This window comes from Vombatus ursinus, unplaced genomic scaffold (assembly GCF_900497805.2).
Source record: "Vombatus ursinus unplaced genomic scaffold, bare-nosed wombat genome assembly UNPS02014812.1, whole genome shotgun sequence".
Classification (NCBI taxonomy): Eukaryota; Metazoa; Chordata; class Mammalia; order Diprotodontia; family Vombatidae; genus Vombatus; species Vombatus ursinus.
Genome location: NW_020954590.1, coordinates 72,921,787 through 72,945,968, shown reverse-complemented (window position 1 = coordinate 72,945,968; position 24,182 = coordinate 72,921,787). Strand labels below are relative to the sequence as shown.

At 35.1% G+C, this 24,182-nt stretch overlaps 1 protein-coding gene across 1 annotated transcript in view; it reads left to right on the top strand.

Annotated features, from left to right (window-relative positions):
- The window catches only part of LOC114054129 (suppression of tumorigenicity 18 protein-like), a 351,033-nt gene that overhangs the window by 196,735 nt on the left and 130,116 nt on the right, over positions 1 to 24,182 (top strand). The window contains exons 3-4 of the mRNA XM_027877273.1: positions 14,813 to 14,919; positions 22,667 to 22,721. Of these exons, the coding sequence (XP_027733074.1) occupies positions 14,813 to 14,919; positions 22,667 to 22,721 (162 nt within the window). The remainder of the gene's footprint in view (positions 1 to 14,812; positions 14,920 to 22,666; positions 22,722 to 24,182) is intronic.

Below are 24,182 nucleotides of genomic sequence, written 5' to 3'. Positions count from 1 at the left end.
AGTGCTTACTATATACTTATGTGCCTACTATGCTAAGTGTCTGTTTTTCAAAAACAAAAATGAAACAGTCCAGACACCTTCCTTTGGGAGAAGGGGTTTAATATGTACATGGCTAAGCTAATACAAATACAAAATAATTAGCGAGGTGATGGGGAGGACATTGGTCATTGGGGGGAAACAAGATAGTCTTGTCCATAAAGTAATACTTGAGGGGAGCATTGAGGAAAGCTTAGGATTCTATAAAGTGATATAAAGTGAAGATGAAAGCGTTCATTCCAGACATGGGAGACAGTTGTGTCAAGGCACAGAGGTGTGAGAGAGAATCACATGTACAGAAAGCAATAAATAGGCCAATTTGGCTAGAACATAGAATTAAAAAGGGGGAATAAAGCATAGTAAGTCTGAAACAGTATGTTGGGGACACTCTGGCCTTTAAATGTCAGAAGAATTTGTATCTTATCCCAGAGTCAAGAGGGAACTCCTGAAGCTTCCTGAATAGGGGAAGGACATTGTCAGACCTGTGTTGCATGGGAGAGACCAGAGGCAAAGAGACCAGTAAGGAGGCTACTGCAGGTGTGAGATGAACAAGGCCTCACCAAGGGTATAAGACATGTGAGGAGAGAGAAGAGGAATGAATGTGAGAGACATTGTGGAAGTAGAATTGACAGGACTTGGAAAACAATTAGCTGTGAGGCTGTGGGGGAGGGAAAGGGGAAAATAGAGGATGATTCTGAGGGTGGAGTGACTAGGTGACAAGAATGCCCTCAAAAATAACATGGCGCTTAGGAAGAAGGGAAGGTTTGGGGAAAAGGAATGTGATGTCTTCTTCTACCACTATTTTGAATAACTTGTTTGTTATTTTTGCATTGTACAACAAAATATTTGTAATAGCATGGTGAGTAGCTCCCCCACTACTACGTAAGATAAAAAAATAGACATGTTCCCTACAAAATATGGTGGTAACTCCCACCTCCAGTTATTTCCAATGCTGGCCCAAGCAACCTACATATATATATATATATATATATGTATGTATGTATGTGTGTACATACACACACACACACTATATATATACACACGCACATACATACATACATATATATACATACATACATGCATGCATACATACATACATACATATATTCATTCCTTATCTGTGATATGACACATTTGAAAGGGTTAGTTACAAGGGTATAGTTTCAAGTTACTTAGAAATGACATCATTTCTCAAAATTGTTCAAGAACACTCAAAGGTGATACAGCTTTTTTAATTTTATTTTTATATTTGCTAATGAAAATCTCATGGTGGTTACATATGCAAATGAACAATATATGACTTCCATTATGAAAGTTTGACCTCATTTCATTCATTCATTAAATCACTCAATCGACAAGTGTTTATTAAGTTTCTACTCTGTTTCAGGTGAAAGGCAATATGGTTTAGTGGGTATAGAGTCGGCATCCTTGCCAAGAGAAGCTGGGTTCAAATTCTGCCTCAGATACATTCCAGCTATGTAACTTTGGGCAAGTCATTTAAATCCTCTGTTCCCCCAAACAATTTATAATACTGTAAGTTGCAGCAAAGGTGCTGATCTGTATTGGCAGGAATTCTCTATACCACTGAAAGTACCCATCTAACCTGTATCAGGCACTGTCCTAGGCTTTGGGAATATAAAAACAAAAGAGGCCCTTGTCTTAAGGGGCTTAATTCTATTTGGGGCAATAATATACACATATACATATGTATATATGTATATGTGTATATATGTGTGTGTACGTGTGTGTGTGTGTGTGTGTGTGTGTGTGTGTGTATTTAATGGTGGAATAGTTGTTGAGGAGAATTTTAAAAAGTCCTTATATGGGAAGTAGTACTTGAGCTGAGCTTTAAAAAGAGCTGTGGATTCTAAGAATCAGTAGTAAGGAGGGAGGGCATTCCAGGCAACAAGGAGAGACCCAGAGATGGAAGATAGAATGTTGATATGTTTCATAGGTGGTGAACCAATTTGGCTAGAATATAGACCACGGGAAGGCGAATAAAGTATAATAAGTTTTAGGTCACTTCTATATTCAATCCTCCTAATTTACCCCTGTTTAGATCATGCTATTATTGATGTCCAGTTTTCTGCAGGCCTTGTTTCCAGTTGTGTACAGGGCACCCACCATCATCATTTACCCTGAAGTCTTAAAATTATAATTGTATCTTGTTTTCCTGTCCTTCATCTCCACCATGAAGGAGAATTCCAGAATCTCAGATTCTGAAAGCTTCATGGGACCTCACCGGGCATCTTATCCAATGAATACATGAAAGGAATCCTCACTGTAGTATATCAGAGAAGTGGGCAACTGACTTCTGAAGATTTCCAAGTGGAAGAGGATATGTGTGAGGTGGAGGAATGTATCATCTTTCCAGTTCCTTCTGGTAGTTTTCTCCCTCAAATGAAGGCAGTATGATTTTATGGAAAGAGCACTGGATTTGGAGATAGGAGGAACTGGGTTGGAATCCAAGCTCCATTATTGAACAAGTCGCTTAACATCTTTGTTATCAATATCCTTATCTGTAGAATGAGAGGGTTGGAATGGGTGATCCCTAATGGACCTAAGTTGCCTTTCAGATCTATGTCTGAAACCTCACATAGCCCTTTGCTTACAGTTCTCTCCTGCACTTTGGGTATATTATAGTTCTATGTACATGTAAGAAAAGAAGCTCTGAAGGCAGGCATCAAGTCTTATTTCATTTTTAATTACCATTGTCCTCTCAGATAACTGTACTTACCTTTTCCCATATTGAACCAGATTCTCCCAGTACTCCTTTGGGGTGTCCCCCTGGTAAATTATTGCTTCAGTGTACCTAGTTACACTTTCTTGGACTGTCAGTCTGAGAAATGCATATGATTTGCAAAAGCACCCAATATGCCCAGTGAGAAACTCATGAAGAGTGAGGAGGTTGTTGCTAATTCAACATGTTGAGGTATCATTCAGTTTCCATCTCTTTCTAAAATAGCTTATGGCGGATATCTGTTTCTGTGGCCATGCTATTGCTAACCAGTCACATGCCCCTTTTTCTTATTAAAAAAAAATCTCATCCAAAAGTCTTCAAGAATTTATAAAGTAATAATAAGAGCTTGCATTCATGTAGTGCTTTAAGGTTTGGAAAGTGCTTTACACACATTATCTCAGTTGATCCTGACAACAATCCTTTGAGGTATATGCTGTTATTATCACCATGTTAGAGCTGCAGAAACTGAAGCTGAGAGAGGTCAAAAGACTTGCCCAGGATCACACAGCCAGAAAATGGTAGAGATGGGATTTGAACATTTGAACCCAAGTCTTTCTTAATTGGAGTGAGAACTCTAACCATTACGTCAGAGGTGTCAAATTCAAATAAAAAGGGGGGGGGGACACTAAACCATATATAAAGATGCCTGTAGGCCACACATCGACTTAATTTTAAAATGTAATATTAACTATGTCTTATTGAATTTGTATTTATTTTGTTAAATATTCCTAATTCCATTTTAATATGGTTAAGGCCACACTCAGAAGTGTTGTGACCCCCATGAGTCCTGTGTTTCACACCTTTACATTATACCATGCTGTTCCTCACACAATGTGCTCTCAGACTATTTTTAGTTTTTAAAGACATCATCTTTCCCCAAAATCATTCATGTAATCTGTTCCCAAAGAGAGCAACAACAGATAAGAACCTTGTATATTTTACTGTGCAATGAAAATGACATAGTAAAGGACCCTTTCTAAAGGAACTCAGTGGTTTGCTGCAGCTGCTATCATGTTTGAGGTTCCAGAAAATCTTTCTTGCTTGACGTTTGCTTGCTCTTTATAATGTATGTTTAATTAATTCATCCTCTTTGTTTTTTATTTTCAGAAAGTTTAAATTTTTTGTAAGGACTCAGTTTTGCATTTTGTGTATTCATATCAAATAATAGTGTATGTAATGAAGCAGCAGGTGATTGCTATTGCTTTCCTGGAATAAATGGCTTTTTTTCTGAGAAATGGACAAAGTCCAGTAAGATATATAGAGAATGCTCAGAGCATACTTCAGTTACAGGCCAGACCAGTCACCTCTCAGTCCTCTTTTAACAGAGAGCTTTATGAAAGAATCACTAACAGTAGAAGAGCAAACAAATAGCTTCAAACTGCTCTTGAATGTTCAATTCCAGCTCCTTTTCCCAGGTCTGTATGACTGCAGCCTTTGGGGACCTGAGTATCTTATATTATCTAAAGATAATTCCTCCCAACTAATAAAGGGACAAAGGTGTCAATTTGATCATCACTAATTTTCTCAGAAGCAAGTTGAAGGTGATTAGAGTAGGTACCTTCAAACTCCTTAGGCCTCAAAGATAAAACTGGCAAGGGTATATAACTTGGACCTTGTTTCCTGAATGAGAAAAGGAGGTAAAGATATATATTAATTTTGATCTAGAGTTTCAGATTTGAAGTCAAAGGCTCATTGGTATGCATAGTGAAATCCAAATCATTAAAAAAATCAAAGAAAATTTAAGTCCCCCTAAAATGCTCTCAACATACTCTCAAACTACTCTCAACATAAAATACTCTCTGAATATTTGGGTGAAAATATTTCTGGCTAAATCAAACTCTTCAATTCACTTTACATATATAGTTAGAATCTAGTTTTGTATGTTTTATTTCCAACATTTCCAACTTCAAATTTGATTCTCTAATGCAATAGTTTGTGGAAATTATTTCACCAGCAGTGAAATCTGCAAACTTTTGATCATTCCTAATAGGGTCACACTCAAGACTACGAATTCGATTAAAATAAAGTTTGAGGTCAGGGGATTTTCAGGCATTTGGGGGGATTCCCTTGTCCTTAGAAGAACTGGCATACCCAGTTCTGCATACTCAGAAAATATTCTTCCATGTGGAAATGAAAGGAATTTTAAAGTTTTTTTTTTCACCAGTATGTAAACAGGGCTGTAGCTACTATGTTTGTCCACAGCTCGAGCTACAGATGAACACAGTGTAACTGTGTGATGACAGGAACAGCTGACTCATTAGTAGAGAGCAGTGAAAGGTAATTAACCCTGGGAAAAGTACAGCTGCCATGCGAGCTGTTCCTTTCTGTAGGATCTGATTAGAAATTAGTGTTAAACCACTGAATCTTTAAAAAAAAAAAGTCATAGATAATTCACTTTCACTCTCAGGTGTGTTCACAAAAAAAGGTTCTCAAATATACTTGCAGTACAAAGAAACTTCAATCTAAAAGACATATTTGAATAACAGTACACACCTGTTTTCCTTGCTATGGGAGGGCTCTTTATTATATATTAGACCTGATTATATGACCTTCCCCAAACTCAATGCTATTCTCCATTGTGTAAATTCCTTGAAAGAACTGTGTACTAATCATGTATTTTTCATGAACAGAAAATTAAGTTGTGGATCATCAATATTTGATTAACTTTTTTTCTTTTCTTTTCTTTCCCTTTTTGCTTTGGCGATGTTTCTCATCCACAGCAATTCAGACTTAAAAGTTCAAATCTCCTATATTTTAGGGAAGGTAAGTAAAGTCTGTTTAAAAGGAAAAAAAAATGTCCTAACTATGGGTATAATTCCCAACCACCCTCCTTTCTTAGAAATGTGAAGGTTTTATGATTAATATTAGTGTTATCTGACCAAGGTCTTATTGGTACTGTAGGATCATTAAGATAATGTTCATGGCAATGTATTTGAACCCAATATCTTTGACCTGTTAAATAAAGGCATCTTGCCAAAACAACATTAATGACTTAAAAAAAGAAAACTTACAACAATTGGATGAGAATAGGAGAGAGGAGAAAGGAGAGAGAGAAGGGGGTGAGGAGGGAGATGAAGAACTGCAGATATATTTTAATACCCCAAAAATTGATTCCTGTAGTAAAGTCGACTGTCTATCTTATGGAGTGGAAATAAAAAGTTGTTTTTTTTTTAAGAATTCAGGATTAAGCAATATTTTCATAGATACTTTTAATACAACTTTGGGAAACAAAATGTCTTTTGATAGAGAACTAAGATAGCCTATGATTAGTTCAAAGATATTTTACTTCTTTTGGTCTCCTTCACATACAAATTTGAATCATAGTTTTCCACATAAAAACTTTAAAAATGCAATGTCTTTTATACTTGAACTATTATTGATCTATATTTAAACTGACCAAGTGAATGGGGGAAACACAGAGAAATGACAGAAAATATTCTTGCTGAGGGAAAATCATCCAATCTAAATCCAGTATCTTAGATTATGCTACATTATTTTACCAACTGTAACCTACAAATGCACTTCTTGTCCTTTACTGATAATATATGCTATTCTACGTTCCAGAGAATGGCCATTGGAGAAGTGATCATTTGGGGAAACAGTCATGTTACTTTCTTTAATATTAAAAGGAAGGTGCAAAGTACCTAGGAAATCCATTCTAACAAGTTATAAATATTTAAAATGAGCCTCAAATCACTAAAAAATATTACTCACAATTAAACTACATATATCGATACATACATGTCATAGATTCTTTTCTGGAATAAGTTGAAAAAAGTAGACATTAGATTTTTATAGAGAGATAGCATGGCAGAGTGAATAAAGAGCTGGCTATGGAGTTAGGAATATTTGGGTTCAAATCTGTCTCTGACATGTAGTAGTTGAGCGACTTTGGACAAGTCAGTCAGTTCTTTGTGCCCCCAAGTTAATCTTGAAAACTACAAAGAAGTGTGCAATCTGTATTGATAAAGGGAAATTCCTTACCAGTAATTCCTGTTACTGATGAAATCAGAGCTCGGGATGGGTGGGGGGGAGACACATATTACTTTTGGCTTTAACTCCTTCAGATATTAAAACTTTAATTATAAGCTTTTACCTTTCTTTACATTTAAGAAGGAAATTATGGGGGAGAGGGAAGGAGTGAATATGTTAGAATCTGAACTAAATCTACATCTCTGATTTTTAAGTTGAGGTAGGTCTAGGTCTTAGTCAAACATCATATCAAAGACATTAATATCAAAGATAATTTTTTAGGAATTGGAGGATCAGATGAAAGGGAAAAATATCTAACCCTACCCCCTTCCCCATAATTATTCTTTTTTTCCCCTAAAGGCATGTACTTTTCTACTAACACTTACTGATTGTGTTTTTTTCCCTCAATTTCTGAATCTTGAGTCTTTTCCTGAGAATTAGCTGCTCATATGAGCTTTGTGTCATCCACCAATGTAATAACTATGCCATCTATGCCTTTCTCCAAGTTATTAGTAAAATGTTCAACAGTTCAAGGCCAATATATAAATCCCTAAGGCATTCCATTGGAGACTTTCTTCCAATAGATCATTTATTAAATATTCTTTGGGCATAGTTAATCAACCAGTGCTGATTCCATTTAACTGTATTATTACCTGGCTTTCATCTCTACATTTTGTCAGCAAGAATAGAATGAGAAATTTTGTCCAAAGATTTGCTAAAATCTAGGTAAGCTTTATCTAGAACATAAACTAAATCTGTCATTTTATTAATACCATCAAAAAAAAGAATAATTATGGAAGGTGTTTCTACCAAATCACTTACATTCAACAAGTATGTAAATCATGACTATGTACCATAACTCAAGGAGCTTATATTTTCCTTGGGGGAAAACAACAGGTACAGAGATTAGTAAATATAAAATATACAAAAGTAATCCTTTGGAAATAATTGTTGGATGATGTTTGAATTGTCTTGCTGTCAGGACATGTTAAATATTATGGACTTCAATTGCAAATCAATCCAACAAATACTTTGTTATGTTATCAACTGTATGCAAGGCATATTTTATTTAGGTATTCTTTTTAAATCATCTAGGGACCCTTATTTGGATTTCTTGGTCATGTGGACAATTGAAAAGTATTATTTTGGTCACTATCTAACCAAGACTAGCTACTTTTTGTTTGTTTTTTGTATACTTTCAATTAATTTTGTTGGTCATTTATTAATTTTAGTGATAATTCTCAGAACCTTTATAATAATATACATTTTCTTTCTAAAACTATAAAAATAAAGAATAAAAAGGAGAGAGAGAGACAAAGAGAGAGAGAGAGACAGAAAGAAAGTGCTAGTTAATTAGTTAATTAGTTAGTTAGTTAGTTGGTTGGTTGCTAAATGGGCCAGAAGAACCCAAGACAGATCTGCCAGGAACACAATGTGGTTTTGCTTTGGCAGTTGAGTTTCTCCTCATCTTTTTTTTAAATAGTGGAAAATTTCATATCATGCTCAAAAAGTCACTTAAATTTCCCAATATCCTACTGATTATGGCCCACGATTCCTTTATTTTCATGGCTAATATGTCCTATGAAAAGGAAACTTATTGCCCATAAAATAATACCAAACACATATATTCATATGTTATATATGTATATGTAGATATAAAATTATATCTACATATATCTCTTATATAGAAATAAGTTATATGTATATATGTCCTTTCGTTAGGCTTACACACCTAGAAGAATAGGCTTATACAGGTAGAAGAAAATGAAGACCATCCAAAGATACCAAGCAAATGCTCTTCCTTCAATACATCAAAGAAGTATGAGCGTAAAAAGAAAATTCCATTTGAAGTGAAAAACAATTTAGTTTTAAAAAAAAAAAAACAAGTGCTCTTTGAACTTTTCTTAAAAATGTTTTGACATAGTAAGGCCATTTGGTATAGTTTTACTCGAAATAGCACATTTAATTGCAATACAAGCCTTGAAGTTAGTGGTTAGTTTAATGAAACAGAGTTTCCATAGTTACCACAGAACAGAGGACAACTTTTATTTCTTTGGAAGCCAGGAAGGAGCTTAACAGAGGAAATATTAAGCAAACAAACCTAGGCAGGTTTATTATATAAAGTTTCATACTTGATTGACTTTAAAAGAGAAAAATTCTTGATAGAACAGAATGTTAACATTTTTAGAAATGAGATCTATAGCAACATGTTAAGAAGAACAATAATGTGGTGTCTTCCTTTTCTTTGGACATTTCCACCATATTCTGAGTCTGAGAGGAAACTGGCTTAAAACAATACATAGATGAGATAGAGTCTGCTTGTAGCATTTTGTTAATAAACCATGTCATATCTAAGTTGTTTAAAAAAAATAGCACACTAAAGGCAATAACAGATTGCTACACATAAGAACTCATGCAATCTTGGGTCTAACTTTATTATTCATTATAAACATTCTCATTTTAAAGGCCTGATGGGAGGGAAATGGGAATCTATCATAGTGAAGATGTCTTCTAGTGCCAGCTTCATTGTTTTCCAGTTTAGCATTGAGATGTGTTCTCACTGAAGTGTTAATGGAGGTCAGTGTTGCTGCTCTCCTTTGCTGTGTCTAACCAAACGAGTTCTTACACAGTTGACTGTTGAGAAACCAAATGATGTACTTTCCAGGATATCACCTTCAGCTTGTGAGCCTTTAAAGCCTCAGTGATTAACAGGACTTTTACAAAGTTTCTATGTAGTTACAAGGACAGCTTCAATCTTCTGTCATTTTTTTGCATTAGCTATGATTATGCTTTTACCACAAAAATGCATTTGTTTTAAAGGTAACAATACAGACTGGGAGAATAGCTTATGTTTCATCTATATTTATCAGCACTCACTGTACATTTGTGTCTTCATTACCAGGAAATATTAAGGGACATTGTGCCATCTATTCCTGTTTACAGTTTATTATGCAGAGATAGGAAACACTTAGCATGTAAAATGAATGTAGAAATTATTCCTGGATAGAAACACGGACATTTCCCACTCGTTGGCTCTTTCTCCTCCATCACCGGATCAGAGTGTAATTGTCAGTAATCAGGCCTGCTTGCTGCTGATAAAACCACTCTGAATGCTAGCAGCCTTCTTTGTGTGATGACTCAATTATTCCAGAAGTGCCTCATCAAATCTGCCCCATCAGCTGGGCTAATAAATAAGGAGAAGAAACTGGCCCCCCAAAGCAAATTATAAATCCATTTGCATTAACCATTTCGCTGGTCCATGATCTAGGCAGAAATAAGCATGGCAGATTGTGTTAAGCTTATTTGAATATGTTTATAATGTTTACAGCATGCAACCTTTTTTTTTTTTTTTGCACAAGGTGTTGGAATTATCAGTCATGAATAGCATCTAAATGCAGTTATGTTAATTACAGAAAGGCCTTAGGCATCTTTGAGGGATATTTTGTTGCTTAAATCAGGTGAAAGTTAAACCCTTCTGCTAGGAGAAATATGATCCTGCACATGTTATTAGAATTGCTTCAGAGTTTAAGGGGAGAAGGCCAGTGTTGTGTTTTTATAGGTATGAGGACAAATACTGATATTATGATGCCTACTAGCACAGGCACAATTACTCCATATCCATCACAATGGAAAACTGAAGTTATTTTGTTATACGTGTGACCTCAGTGGTCCGCAAATCAAACAATATAAGCTCCAGGAGGAGAGCATTACTTTGCTTTTCTGTTGCTTCTTTTGTACTCAAAATTCCTAGAAATATTACATAGAGTTGCAGCAGGAAAAGGTGGCCCACTGATTAAGCATGGACATGGTGAATTTGGGCATTTGTTGACAAATATTATTTTTGTTCTCCTTTGAAAAATCACAAAGTGTACCTAATGGAAACTCATTTTGTTAGTACTCTTTCAATTACACTCAATAACTCAGGAAAATAGAAAGGAGAAAATGAAGGAAGGAAGGAAGGAAGGAAGGAAGGAAGGAAGGAAGGAAGGAAGGAAGGAAGGAAGGAAGGAAGGAAGGGAGGGAGGGAGGGAGGGAGGAAGGAAAGGAGGGGAAAGAGGAAGGGAAGGAGGAAGGAAGGGAAGAAGAAAGGGGAGAAAGGAAAAAGAGAGGAGGGAAGGAGAGAGAAAGGAAGGAAGAAAGGAAGGAAGGAAGGAAGACCAAGAGTCAGGGTGGGAGGAAGATAGTGAGGGAAGAAAGGAGGGAGGGATAAAGGGAGGGAGATAGGAAGGGAAGAGGAAGGAAAGAAGAAAGGGAGAAAGGGAGGGAAGGAAGGAAATTTTTTAAATATGAAATGGACTTCCCATAAAAGTAAATTATGCCATTGTCCCACCATCAGGTTGCACATTTGCAATAACTGTTCCTCACAGTGATTTGCTAAACCAATCACACATTGTCACCCAGTCCCCCATGATCAACAAGATAGCTAACAAGTTCAGTGATGAGGGATTGTCTTGATACATGAAACACTTTTCCTGGGACTGAATGTCACCCAAAGCTTGGTCTCAAATGAGCTAACTGGTTCAAATTAATGTAAAGTAATAAAAGGAGAAAAGACATTTTGAAAGTAACCATTGTACATAAATATATTCTCTGATAAGTTTTAACCATCATATTTGAAATAAAGAAACTTCTGTTGTGACAAGGAAATCAGTCATCTATCTCATTGTGTAGTGATTGTAGGAGTCAGTGAAGGAGATTTCATTAGAGACAATTTTAGTGGAGCAATCTGTAACAAATGGAAAATTTTAGGATCAGATCAAGTCTAGACAGTTAAAGGAATCAAATGGGTTTATTCAATCAACTGACCAACTTAAGCAAAACCTGAATGGGCTCGAACTTGGATGATTAGTTTTCCAAAGCCAATGAGAAAGGTCTGTCTAAATGATGATCTGGTCATGTTATTCTGTAGATGGAAAACATAAAATAAATGGCCAAAATGCATTCCTTTTGCTCACAATCTATTTTTATAACAATCCCTGACTGATGAAGAGAAATGAATTAAGCAAATTATTTAATTTACACAAATAATTTCTTTGGTGATATAGACTTGATATACATATAAGATTTATAATTAGAATGATTTTACAACTCCTAAAAGAACATGACCCCAAGGGATATGGATACCAAATAATCATACAATATTAGGAAAAATGAACTTTTGGAGGCTTATTCAAAGTTCTGGAACTTCAGCAATTACTTCATTCATCATTCTCACCCTGCCTGAACCAGGGAAGCCTGAATGTATTGGCATATATGCCTGCAGAAATCATATGATCAATAGAGTTGAAAGAGACTTTAAAGGTCATTCAGCCAATGCAAATGAAGGACATGGGTCATAGATGAAGAACTAGAAGGAATCTTAGAGTCCATTTAATCATTTTATTGATGAGGCCCTAAGGATCAAAGAGGTTAAGGACCTTGTCCAAAGTCACACAGGTAGTAAGTATAAGAGCCAGGATTTGAATATACCATGCTGCCCCTCTTATCCCCACCTATATCCCCAACCTACAATTGCATTGTAAACATTAGCTATGAAAGTAATTTGCTTTGTCTGCAAAATTCTCCACTTTGAGTTTGGTTTGAATGCTTATAATACAAAACCTGCTTACAACAGAAGTCGTTTGAAATGTATCACATGAGATGCCTTCGTTTAAACCGCAGTCACAGTTTGGTGATACATTTGGCACATATATCACATTACATTAGGGTGTGTCGCTCGGCATGACACAATATAATTTGACAGACTCTTTTTACAACATGACAGATGCATTCCATTGTGTCACAGATTTTAAGAACAACCACATCTTTTTCAGGAGTGACTGCCATTCACCCATGAACCAGCTGTAGAGGCAGCAAGGCCTCATTACTAGCAAGTTGTAAAACAGGCAAACATAGGGTTTAGTAATGAGTCTGTTTCCCTTGTAAATGTCATTTAATACATACAGAGTACATTTAAGAAGTGTAACCTGTTAGGTTATATAGACTTTTGAGTTATCACTTGCTTTGAACTGCATAAGAGACCTGAGCTAGTCGTTGCTAGCTCAAATACAGACCTGTTTGTCCATCTAGGTAGGAAAGGCATAGACCTAGTTTTCTCACTAACTCTTTATGGACTTGTCCAATTACCTAGCCTTAGGTAATTGCAATGGTAATTACCTTCTAAGGACATTTTAAGATGCTTATAAGTGGTACAAAGTACTTCAAAATTAAATTAATTCTCAAAGTGTTATAATTATTATAGAATGATCTAAAAATGCACAACCTTGGTGTAATAGCACAACAAATAGGTGCTGCAATGTCACTACTATCCATATCTGAATCCCCAATAGCATTTGTGTATTTGAGGTAAAACACACACACACATCTTTCAGATGACAGAGTTCTCTGAAACATATGCATTCCCTTCACCTGTATTTTACCAAGACTCTTCATGAACACTTATGGAAAAGCAGATTTCTAGAAGTTATATTTTGACTCTGCCCTTTTTGCACTCTTCCAAGTGGATCTCAGCTGTGCTGTCTTAACTCTCAATCCCAGGGGACGAGAGAGACAGCAGATGGGGTTAGGGCAGAGGGCTGAAGCATCTGACGGCAAACGGCCTGGTTGTTGAGTGGAAGCTGTGAGCGTCAGGAAGCTACTTTTCCCCTGAGAACCAACTAACCACTGAAGAAAGTTGAAAATGAGCCCTTTGAGAAACGCTATTAAAAGTAGTAAAAAATTGCAATTGTGCACATGATGTGCTGCTGTGTGCTTATTCGGATGCTAATGAGTTTGACATTAGGGAACTCAGAGGGTTTACAGCTACTCCCTTATGTGATTCCATTCTTTATTGGCAATCTTTGAGAAAATAAATGGAAAATGTATTGCTAATAAATACATAACACGATAGGGTATTAGACAAAAAGCCATTACTTTCAGAATTTAGAAAAGAGCTTTATTCACCAGTGTGACTATTTTTCCAGGATCTTTTGTTTTAGATTAGTGTGTAGCAAACAAAGAGGAATAAGCAGGTGGAAAGCTTCAAAACTCTTTTCTAGAACTGAGGGTGAAGGAGAATATTCAGAAAAAGACATTTCTCGGGGAAACATATTTCTTTTCCAGTAGCAATGAAACATGAGCTGAGAATTTCCAAGTTTTGAGGCTACTTTTTCATCCTTACCTCGAAATCAATAATATGTTCTCCCACTTGATAGAGTTACATACTCTCCTTTTCTCCAAGGAAGCAGAATGGCTAAAAATGAGTTTTGAGAGTGATGTTTTATAAATGGCACAGAAAAAAAAGTGTCCAGTCAGTACAGTAAGTTGATGTACACACAAAATGTCATCACAGATACTTGAAAATGTCTTAAACCATCTCACCCCCTAAGTCCCTTGAAAATGCTATTCCCCTAGTCTCACTTTAATAAGAAGGATGTGTAATGCACATGCTATGTGGGTAAAAAGATCCCTTTCCAGAATGGTGAGTGCAAGACACTGAATTTCAGAGTTTTCTCTCAAGTGCCAAATGGACTGAAAGCTGATTCCATTCTCAATCCCTGGGGCAAAAATAGAAGCGATATGTTAGATGTATTATGACTGAATGCAAAGTAAACAAAAGCTAAATTATTTCTTTAGAGAGCACATTCAAGTATTGGTTTAAAAAATTCAGTACCTTTATTATTAAAACTGAAGACAGAGCTGGAAGCATACTGAAATATCTGATTTGTGCTTTATTTTACTATTGGGTACATCTGGATCCTAGTCAAAACTTTGCAGTTCTTAAGTTAAGAAGTTAAAGGGAAAAGAGTCCCTTTTATCCTTCCTATTACAGAATTTGTTCCCCAAAAGACAGAAATAATATGTCTCTACAGAAAAGGAAGGCATAGATTTGTTTTATATTATGATGATTAGGTGGCATCCGAAACACTAAAACTTTTATTCTATATAGCCTGTATCAGTAACTCTGGAAGTAAGACTATCATTGAGCTAGTTCACCAGTATTTATTAGTGTTGTTTCACTTTTACTTGCTTTACCTGACATAAATTGATAGATATATTTTCTTTTTTCTTTTTTTTTATCTTAAGAGAATGCATATCAGGATTTCTCACTAACACAGACTAGCAATCTTAGTCACTCTGAAGGACCGACACATTCAAAATTGGCATACCATTGCACTTGTGAACAGAAAAAGGTGAGGGAGAATTTTTTTTTTAATTAGAAAATGGATCTCACTTACAGAAATCAAGCTTAATCAAAACTTTTCTAGAAAATATTTTGTCTATGATGCTACTTTCTCTTTTGACTTGCTTTGTGAGAAATATTTTGCTGTGTTGAATTTAGAAATTTGATAGTTGTTAATGGCACAATCAAATGAATATGCATTTTAAAATATTAAACACATGCATTCCCTGGATCTATGCTTCTAAGTGTTGATTCATACTGTTTTTTCACAAATGTTTGTTTGCCCTTAAGTCTTCATCAAAATAGTATTGTTATTTGAGTTTTAATCAATGAGTTTGACAAAATTAGTTTTGTCAAATACTGATATGGAATATGCTGATTTTGGGGTTAAAAAACAAAGGATTATGACTATAATCCTGCTGATTAATACCATGGACAGTTTACAAAAGACTGAGAAGCAAGTTTTCTTTAAAAATTTATTATTAAGTACTTCTACATTTGTTAGAATGTATTTTTTTAATTCTAAGTATATTTTATAATAGGCATAGCTCAGAAAATGTCTTTAAGAAATAAAAAGGAGCACTTTAAATAGTTGCTTACATTGAGTTGCTTTTTATACAGTGGAAAAATATATGTAAAGATATAGAAATTGGTGAATTCTTATAGCGAAAAGCTGCCAGTTGCTCCTTAGTTTCATAATGCAATGACTCTGCCCTCTAATGCCTTGGTAAAGCAGACTAATAGAAATCCTTGGCACATGTTAGTTACCTAAGGGAATAATGGAACTATTTGCTGTAGTCGTTTGGCAAAAGGACATAAACATATGGCTTTAGTCTATATTCAGCCCTGCCAGTTGTGCAAAGTTGCATGGATGAGGTATACAACAGCAGCGACAACTCAGATCAGGAATGAGACTCACAATAAATCATCCTCATTACAAAGCTACCCAGGCTTGCCTCTGTACTAAGGTTTCTTTCACTGCAAATACATTTTCAAGTGACTCTGTAGTAAATCCCCTCTGAAAAACACCTTACTCGTTATAAGCATATGTAGCACTTGATCCTCAGGAACACTTCTATCAGAGACGGATTATATTTATGAGATTTCAAATAGAATGTACTTTTTCCTTTAGATTTAGTGTTTGTGTTGGAGAGGAAGTAGATAGAGGAAGTAGATAAGGAAGTAGAGGTAGCATTTATTTAGGGTAATCACATTCAGGGCTTTCAACTTTCTGGTGAAGTATCAAGGACAGTGCTACAAGGAACAGAATAAATAAGAGAAAGTTGAAATCAAAGACAGTGAACCATAAAGTAATAATCAAAGTTCAGAAGGCTATAAATGTCTTCATAAATAGTGATTTTAAAATGCTGCTTTTGGTAGGAAGCCTAGAAGACAGAAAGCTTACGAACTTCTCTCTCCACCCTCAATACCATCTTCCATCACCACCTTGCTAAAATGTTACTATTCTTCTGGAGCTATTAGTGAACACAGAAAAAAAGGCAGGAAAAGAACAATCAACAGGGTGAAAATAGAAAAAAATATACATTTAATTACAATATCCCTGAAAAAATTCTCATCATTTATTGTTGCAATATTCCAAATCTATATTTTCTCCATTATTTATAACTCAGAATCAAAACCTATATTCATGCTCTCCTCCCTGTGTGAGAGGCAAATGTATTTTTTTCACATCCAAAACCAATGCTTAAATAAAACCATACCCGAATCATCAAAAACAAGGCAAGTCAGTAGTGGATGCTTTGTTCTTCAATGTAGCCAAACTTAATGCCAAGGTATTGGCATCACCTGGCTGTTTCATTTTCTGGGCTTTAGCCTTTTCCAACTTTCTGTGTTTCTCTTTGTCATTTTTGCAAAATGTTGGCGTTAAAAAACAAAATATGTACCAAGGACAAAAGGGCTCCTCATGGAGAGGAACGCATAGGATCCTTTTTATTCAGTGATAACAGACATTATTCTTATGCTTACCATGAGTTCTCCATGATTGAAAATAATAGCCCACAAAGAATGGTATGAAATGATACAAAACCATATTGTCACTGAAGGTATTACTCAGGTAACTTTTCATCACTTTTTTTTAAAAGATAGTTATTCAAGTTAAATATATGTGAAGAATTTTAAGTGAATATTATTCTATATATGTATACATTTACTAGATAGAATTTAGGTTAATCACACATAATATATGCATATAGGCAAAGAATTTATAAAATGAATATACACACATTCACCAGGTAGGATTTGGGCTAATTATAGATAGATTATAAATAAAGATATATGACTTTCACAAAGTGCCTCTCAAAATCATGTAACTATAAAAGATTATTATGCAAGTATATGTATATATATTATCTAGAAAATAATCTCCTTCAGGACAGGAATTCCTTTATAACTTTATGTCCCCAAGGCCTAACAGAGTACCTTACACATATGGAGATAAGCATATATCCATATTGTGTGTATATATGCATACATATGTATGTACACATATATTTAATTTTAAAGAATTTCTTGGCATAATAGTGAATACTTCAATAATAACTTCATCTCAGCAATTTGTAGTGAATAATAAAAAGCAAGTATTTAATGATTAAAACACAAATGAAGAGTCTAAGTTTTCTCACATGAATGACAATTATTTTTGTAAGTGAATTATCATTAGTGAATGAGGACCAAATAACATTGGATAAATAGGAGGACTCTTTCTAATTGTCTTAGCCAGTTTCCTTCATCTTTGATAAGTGAATAAAACCAAAGCACAAAGAAAAACAACATTAGACTCAGGTATATAAATTCTTAGATAATTTGGGCTTAAAATTTTGTATATAAATATATGTGTGTATATAAATTGATTATTCGAATTATTTTTCACTCTAAGTATACTTCATGGGCCACAGTAAGTGATTCACAAATATTGGTTGACTGATCTAAGCACTTTTTAAACTCACCATATATACACATGTATTTAAGGATTTTAATAGTTTTTTTTAATGTTAATGAATATTGAGTTAAATTTTAGATATATATATGTATTACTAAGGTTCTCTACTCCTCCCAAGTTTATGATATAATTGTTGAATTTAAAACATATCTTTTCTTCCCTTCCTAGATCATAAAGTACAGGAAGAAACCTTACAGGGCATGTATCCAAATCTATCATTTTACAAATGAGAAAACTGAGACCCATAAAGCTTAAGTAACTTGCCCAAATTCACACAAGTAGTAAGTGGCAGTACCTTTTTTTCTATCCTTACTTCTCTACTTTTTAACACTTTCCCTCCCTTTCTTTTACTTTTCTTTCATTTTTGTTATTTCCTTCTTTTTTCTTATGCTTTTTCCTATCTTGCATTAACACTTTTCCTTGGAGACACGCGTTTTGGAATAATGCTATTGTAGTAATGTGCCAGACAGCTGAAACAAGAACTCTACTTTTTTTAAAAAATTGTGTAACAATTCTGTTCAGGTTGCCATGGAAGAGGTAAAATGGTCCTCTTTCTGGAGCTTCCTTGTCTAGATATGGTATAAATCCCCACTGTCCCAAGTCTCCATGGCCTCACTGATGAGGCCTTTGCTCTAGCACTGACTACTTAAGTTCTTGGCTAGTTCACACATCTGAGCACTAAAATAGAGTTGACTTTTAGAAGAGGTTAGACAAAGAGAGAGGGAATATGTAAACATACAAATGTAGTCTTCTTTACAGCCACCGAGCATCATACAGCCCCTCCAAAGAACTTGGGTAATATGGAGATGCAGGCCAATTCAGATGCACAGAGTAATGGAGAGTCTAAAACAGAGACATACACTGACACCTGGATGGCATCCAGCACATAAACAGATTGCCTGCCAGAAAAGAAAGAGCCATCAACAAACAGAGAAGAGAAGTGGAAGGACTGATTGGCATTATAGGGAGACTTAAAGTGGAGGGATATCCCAGACTTACTACTGTCCTAGGATTGTGAGTCATGTGGGCTGTGAGATCACTTGATTACCCATCAACCCTGAATTCTTTCCTCTTGCAAGAAACCTCACCCAGTGTATTCTATATACAGTCCAGGTGGCTATATAGGCCCCTAAAGTTATGCAGTCTCACTAGAAGAGAGGGTTGCTGGACTTCCTGGCACTTTCAAGTTCTTTTCTTTTTGTGGGGATTGGGGGTAAGGAGGAGACAGTCTTGGTAATAGGTTAAATATAGCTCCTTGGGGAAGCGAGAGGCCCACTGAAGGGTGAAAGGGAGTTTCCTTGAGTCTTTATGAGTTCATGTAAGAGTCCTTTCTGTTTTTGTCAGGTTAAATAAAACCTGTCCTGTAGTTAATGTTTTGTTGGCCTGCATGCTTGCTTGAGAGCTAAGGGCCCATAAAGGGACATGAGGCAAATTCTAATGTTCTCAGGGAAAACCTTGGCTCAGGGCAAGAGTCAAAGATATTTGTTTAGAGAGATCCTCAACGTGAACCAAATAGACATGAATCCAAAACTGCTTTTCTACAGTGACATGGACCATAGGTTACATTCTTATATTTTAAAATTCAATCTCTTCAGTGAAACCATAATTTCTGACAGAAAATCCTAAAAATTAAGATTTTTTTTGTAATTTTTATTTCCACAGGAAAAAATAGACTCAACTAAAGACACTTTGACAAAGCTAGAATGATTCAATTTATGTCTCTGGTAATCACAAAGGACTAATTTTTTTATCTTGATTATTATAACATATGCTATATTTTCAAACCAGAGCATCAAGTGCACAAAAGGCCTTAAGAATATTGGAGAAGAGCTTTATGAAAAACCAAGCTACTATTTTGAATGAAGAAATGAGTCACTCAGTTTTTTACTAAATTTATTAAAATATTGTCAATCTTCAGGATTTAAAATGGGAACAATAAAATGCAAAGATGTTCTTTTTATATTTTTGCCACTTTATTTATGATTTCTGGGGCATGTGATAATTGAGTATATGTTTTCTAGTCTGCAAGAATGTACAAGAAAAACATTCACCAATGTTATGCTGTTTGTAATGTGAATGTGCCTACTGTAAAAAAGTAATTCCCATTTTAGCGAACATTTATAAAATGTTTTATTCTCAGAGTGTTAGATTTGATTTTTTTTTCCAAAATGAGATCCTTCATCTACCCAATGAGAAGGCAGGAAAATCCATGAGAAAAATACAAACAATTCTCAGGAATTTCCATTTCTGTCTACTGATTTCTCAGATACCTGAGGCTGGTTTTTTAATTGTGTCTAAAAAAAAGATTGACTCAGATCATCATTGTCAAAAGGTACCACTTGCTTCATATTTTGAACATTTCTATTTATCACCAAGGTGTATGCCATGGTTGGAAACTAGATTTACCAGTTTTCTTGTTCTTATGGCATGATGGAAAGAGGTAAGGTCCAATCGATACACCACATTTTGTGAACTCAGGGCAGTTTGATCTCTTTTCTGTAGACTCCACCTCAGTTAAATGTGAAAGGTTTTAATTTCATGAATGAGTTTTTATTTTTATTTCAATATATTCTACAACTAGAGGACAATGGTTCACCAAAATACAATTATGAAACCAGTATTCTGTGCACAATACAAATGGAAAGCCATGAATATTTATGCATTACTTCCATTGACTTTAATGGGGAGGTCGCTGCATGGGATGATGACAGAATTGTCTGGTTTCTTGATAGCTAAACTAAAAAAAAAAGAGATTTAAAACTGCTGGAAGGTTACATTTAAATGTATTTATGTAACTTTTATTTGTATGTTCCAGCCCTCTTTGTACCCTATGCTTCAATTTTGCAAAAGAAACTCGTTGATTTAATCTTCACTTGCCTTTTGGGGAATTTGTCGGAGAGTGATTCTGGAGAGTTAATAGCACCTGTGTATATAGTATTAGGCTCATGTTGTGTTGATTTTGACCCAGGGGAACAGTTTCCTCCAAAATATTTCATGGTTTTCGCCATTTTAACCCTCACATGGTCCAGATCGCTCTTAATCTAGTTATTCATTTAGCACATGGGGGGTGGGGGACTTGCATGAGTTGAATCACTTTATATGCAACAGAGATACTCTTGGGAGGAGGATGATTTCACAATGCAATGCTCACCATCCTTAGTAAGCCTAGCCATTTTAATCCTAGGCTGTTTCAACATCTGTCATAAATTTATGTGGTTTTCAAAAAAGAGGGAAATTGATAAAAAAAATCACCTATGTTGCTTTTATTGTTGTTCTCCCCTTGTTGGATTTTTTTTTAATATTCATCACAATGAACCCTGTTATTTGGACTGAAGTAACTGCTGTTTAGTGAAAGCAGTGAACACTTTTTGTTTCATAATTTAAAAAGCAGCACTATGATTGGTGTGGTATTTATTATAAAATGATGACAAAAGAGTACCAGTGATTTTAGTAGTTTTAGCTTATAAGAGCTGTTGTTAATTTTGTCTGTAGAGTTGCAGGTGAAATAATGCACAATGGATAAATAGTCTATATTGGTTTAACTGAACAAAATATATAGTGTGTTCTGGAGTTGTTTGTCTCAATAGACTATAGTAATCAAAAGTAATGAACCTATTATGTGCAGGACCTTGGAGAGCGTAGAATGGCAGTAAAAGTGTGGCACATAAAAGGTTTATTAAAGGAAATTAAAGTCCATCATTGCCACACCTGCTCCCCTATTATAAGTCTATGGCAGGTCAGTGCCTTCAATCACAACTCAGCATCAGAAAACAGAGACACGTTTCCCATTACCATCGCAGTCACACTGCATACAGCCTAGTCTCAGTTTTTAAGGATGGGAGCAACTAAAGTGAACCTTCTGCTTCTGGTTTTCAGACAGAAAAAAAAACCTAACTTGTGTTTAAGAATTTCACCTGATTAAAACATAGCTATGACTTAACTTAATAAAATATTGAAGTGTATTTGGAGGGTGGAAGACACTAGTCAGCAAGATGGATATCATCCTCTCACAATCCAAATGCAAAAACAATTATTTGTAGCACATTTGCATTGTACTTGGGCATGTTTTAAAATCTCTTATGAAGAAGTTTTAAGAAACTTTCATTGTCTTATTTCACATCATTCAAAAGTCAGCATTCTTGATAGTTATCACAATCATCTCCCAAATTTCCACTAGAATTCTGTGTGGAAATGTATACCATTTGCTCTTCAGGTTATGTTTGATGTTGTAGTTTTTTTTTCTTTATTTAAAATAGTAGAATGTTTCAGAAAGGGCTAAGAAGGATCAAGGATGCAAGATTTGGTGAAGTACAGAGAAGCCTTCAAGGATGGTTTTCTAGGTATCTATGTTCATTGGAACCACCGTGCTTCTAATAATAACTGGCTCTTTATCACAGAAGTGCCTGAATCACCAACAAACACTTGTGGACAGTAGAGTAGAATTGACCTTTAATAGTTGTTCTTTCTCATTTCTATATTTGATCAATAATTTTTTCACAATCTGTGGATTGTTAAGAAAGTCATATACATGACAATCCTGACTATCCTAAAGATATGTATGTATGTATGTATGTATGTATGGGTTATCTATTTATCATATACGTGTGTGCATTTCTAAATACATATACATGTTATGTATAAACATATATGTCTTCAGAGGCAGACTGTATTTTGTAAGCATGGCTATTCTGTTTTTCATTGTAACTTTTACTACATCTTGATACACAATTGTGTACTGGATGGAAGTTTTGGTCAGGGACAAAGGAGGTAAATTTAAGATTTTGTGTTAATGTTACAGATGGATGCAGATGCTGAAGATAAAAGGCTGCATACTCGTTCAAAAGGAACCAAGGGTGAGTTAGCAAGCAGGTTCCATGACACCGTGCCCATAACACCATGAAATATGGTTGTTCTTATGCTAGGTCCCCAATGTGTAGTCAGAGTGTATATAGCTTCCTCAGGGCTCCTTTTTTTAATCAAGCCAGGACATAGGCTGCTGGCATTGAGAGACAAAATGCTATTAGCTAGGAGTTAAACAGGATAGAAAACTCCACAGAAATGCATGATATTCGATGATTGGAAAAATGACAATGGAATTGGACATTGTGTGAAACAACTTAATGTTAGGCAAGGGAAGTATACTTCACTGAGACCTTCAAAATGTTATGGTGACCTTTAGCAAGCAAATGAAAGAGCAGATTTTTTTAGTTCATTGCCAAAACAGGTTTTAATTTTATGTTACCTAGTTTAGTGGTTCCCAGTCTAAGCTTAGTTCCAGTAAAAGGAGACTGTTTGTTTTTTGACTGCCCCCTCTGGGATTTTTCAGCAACTCTGCAAAGTAATGTTTGAAAGGTTTAACTTGCCAGTTAGCCCTCTCTTTTTGTAAGCAACAGATGGTAATGTAATATTGAAATATAAACAGGCCCTTGATGATCTAAACATCTGGAAAGCAAGATTGACTAGCATTATAAGCCCTCAAGGAAAATAACTTTTTATTATAATTGGTAATATTTTTTGTGACCCTTAATTCTAAGTGGAAAACTTGACACTTAGTATGGCTCGTGAGAGGATAAGCAAAGGCGATACATTGCTTCTAGATAGAATCATTCCTTAATTTCAGTTTCCCTGGCTAAGGAAATGGGCAATAGCACTTACAACAAAACAATCACATTTATGAAATGTTTAAAGAACAGTGGATTAAAATTGCTAGATGAATGAAATGCTTTTGTTATCTAGCTATTTTTATTATTTAGCCAAAGTCAGCAACTCCTATTCAAGTAAAACCCAAAACAGCAGAATCAGAAAAAATATAAGGTCAAAGCAGATTTACAAATTTTTCAGTTTGCCATGGCAACCAAAGTGTAGGATCACCAGCAATTGAGACCTGGAATTTCCTCTACTCAAACAAAAGTTTTGCTCTATATACTTTTCTACTTTGAGTTCTAGGCACTTTTTAAATTGCATCAAGGATGCAAGTAGAGAATGTCTTTATAGTCCAATAAAAGTGGTACAGAGTTCCTAAACATTAAACTTTTATCATCAAAATTCATACCTTAATAATATACTAAAATTTAAGGGAACAAAATGAGTTATGCCCCCTCCAAGTATTTGCGTTGGTTGCTATCTCTCATCAGATCAGCCTTAAGTTCAATGAGCTGAATTTCTTAGTTTGACTTCTAAAAGACATACTGTTACTGCAGGCTGTTTGTCTGCCACAGTACTGGAAAGTGAATCTTCTCATCTGAAATTTTATTTGGACTTCATTTTACACACACACACACACACACACACACACACACACACACACACACACA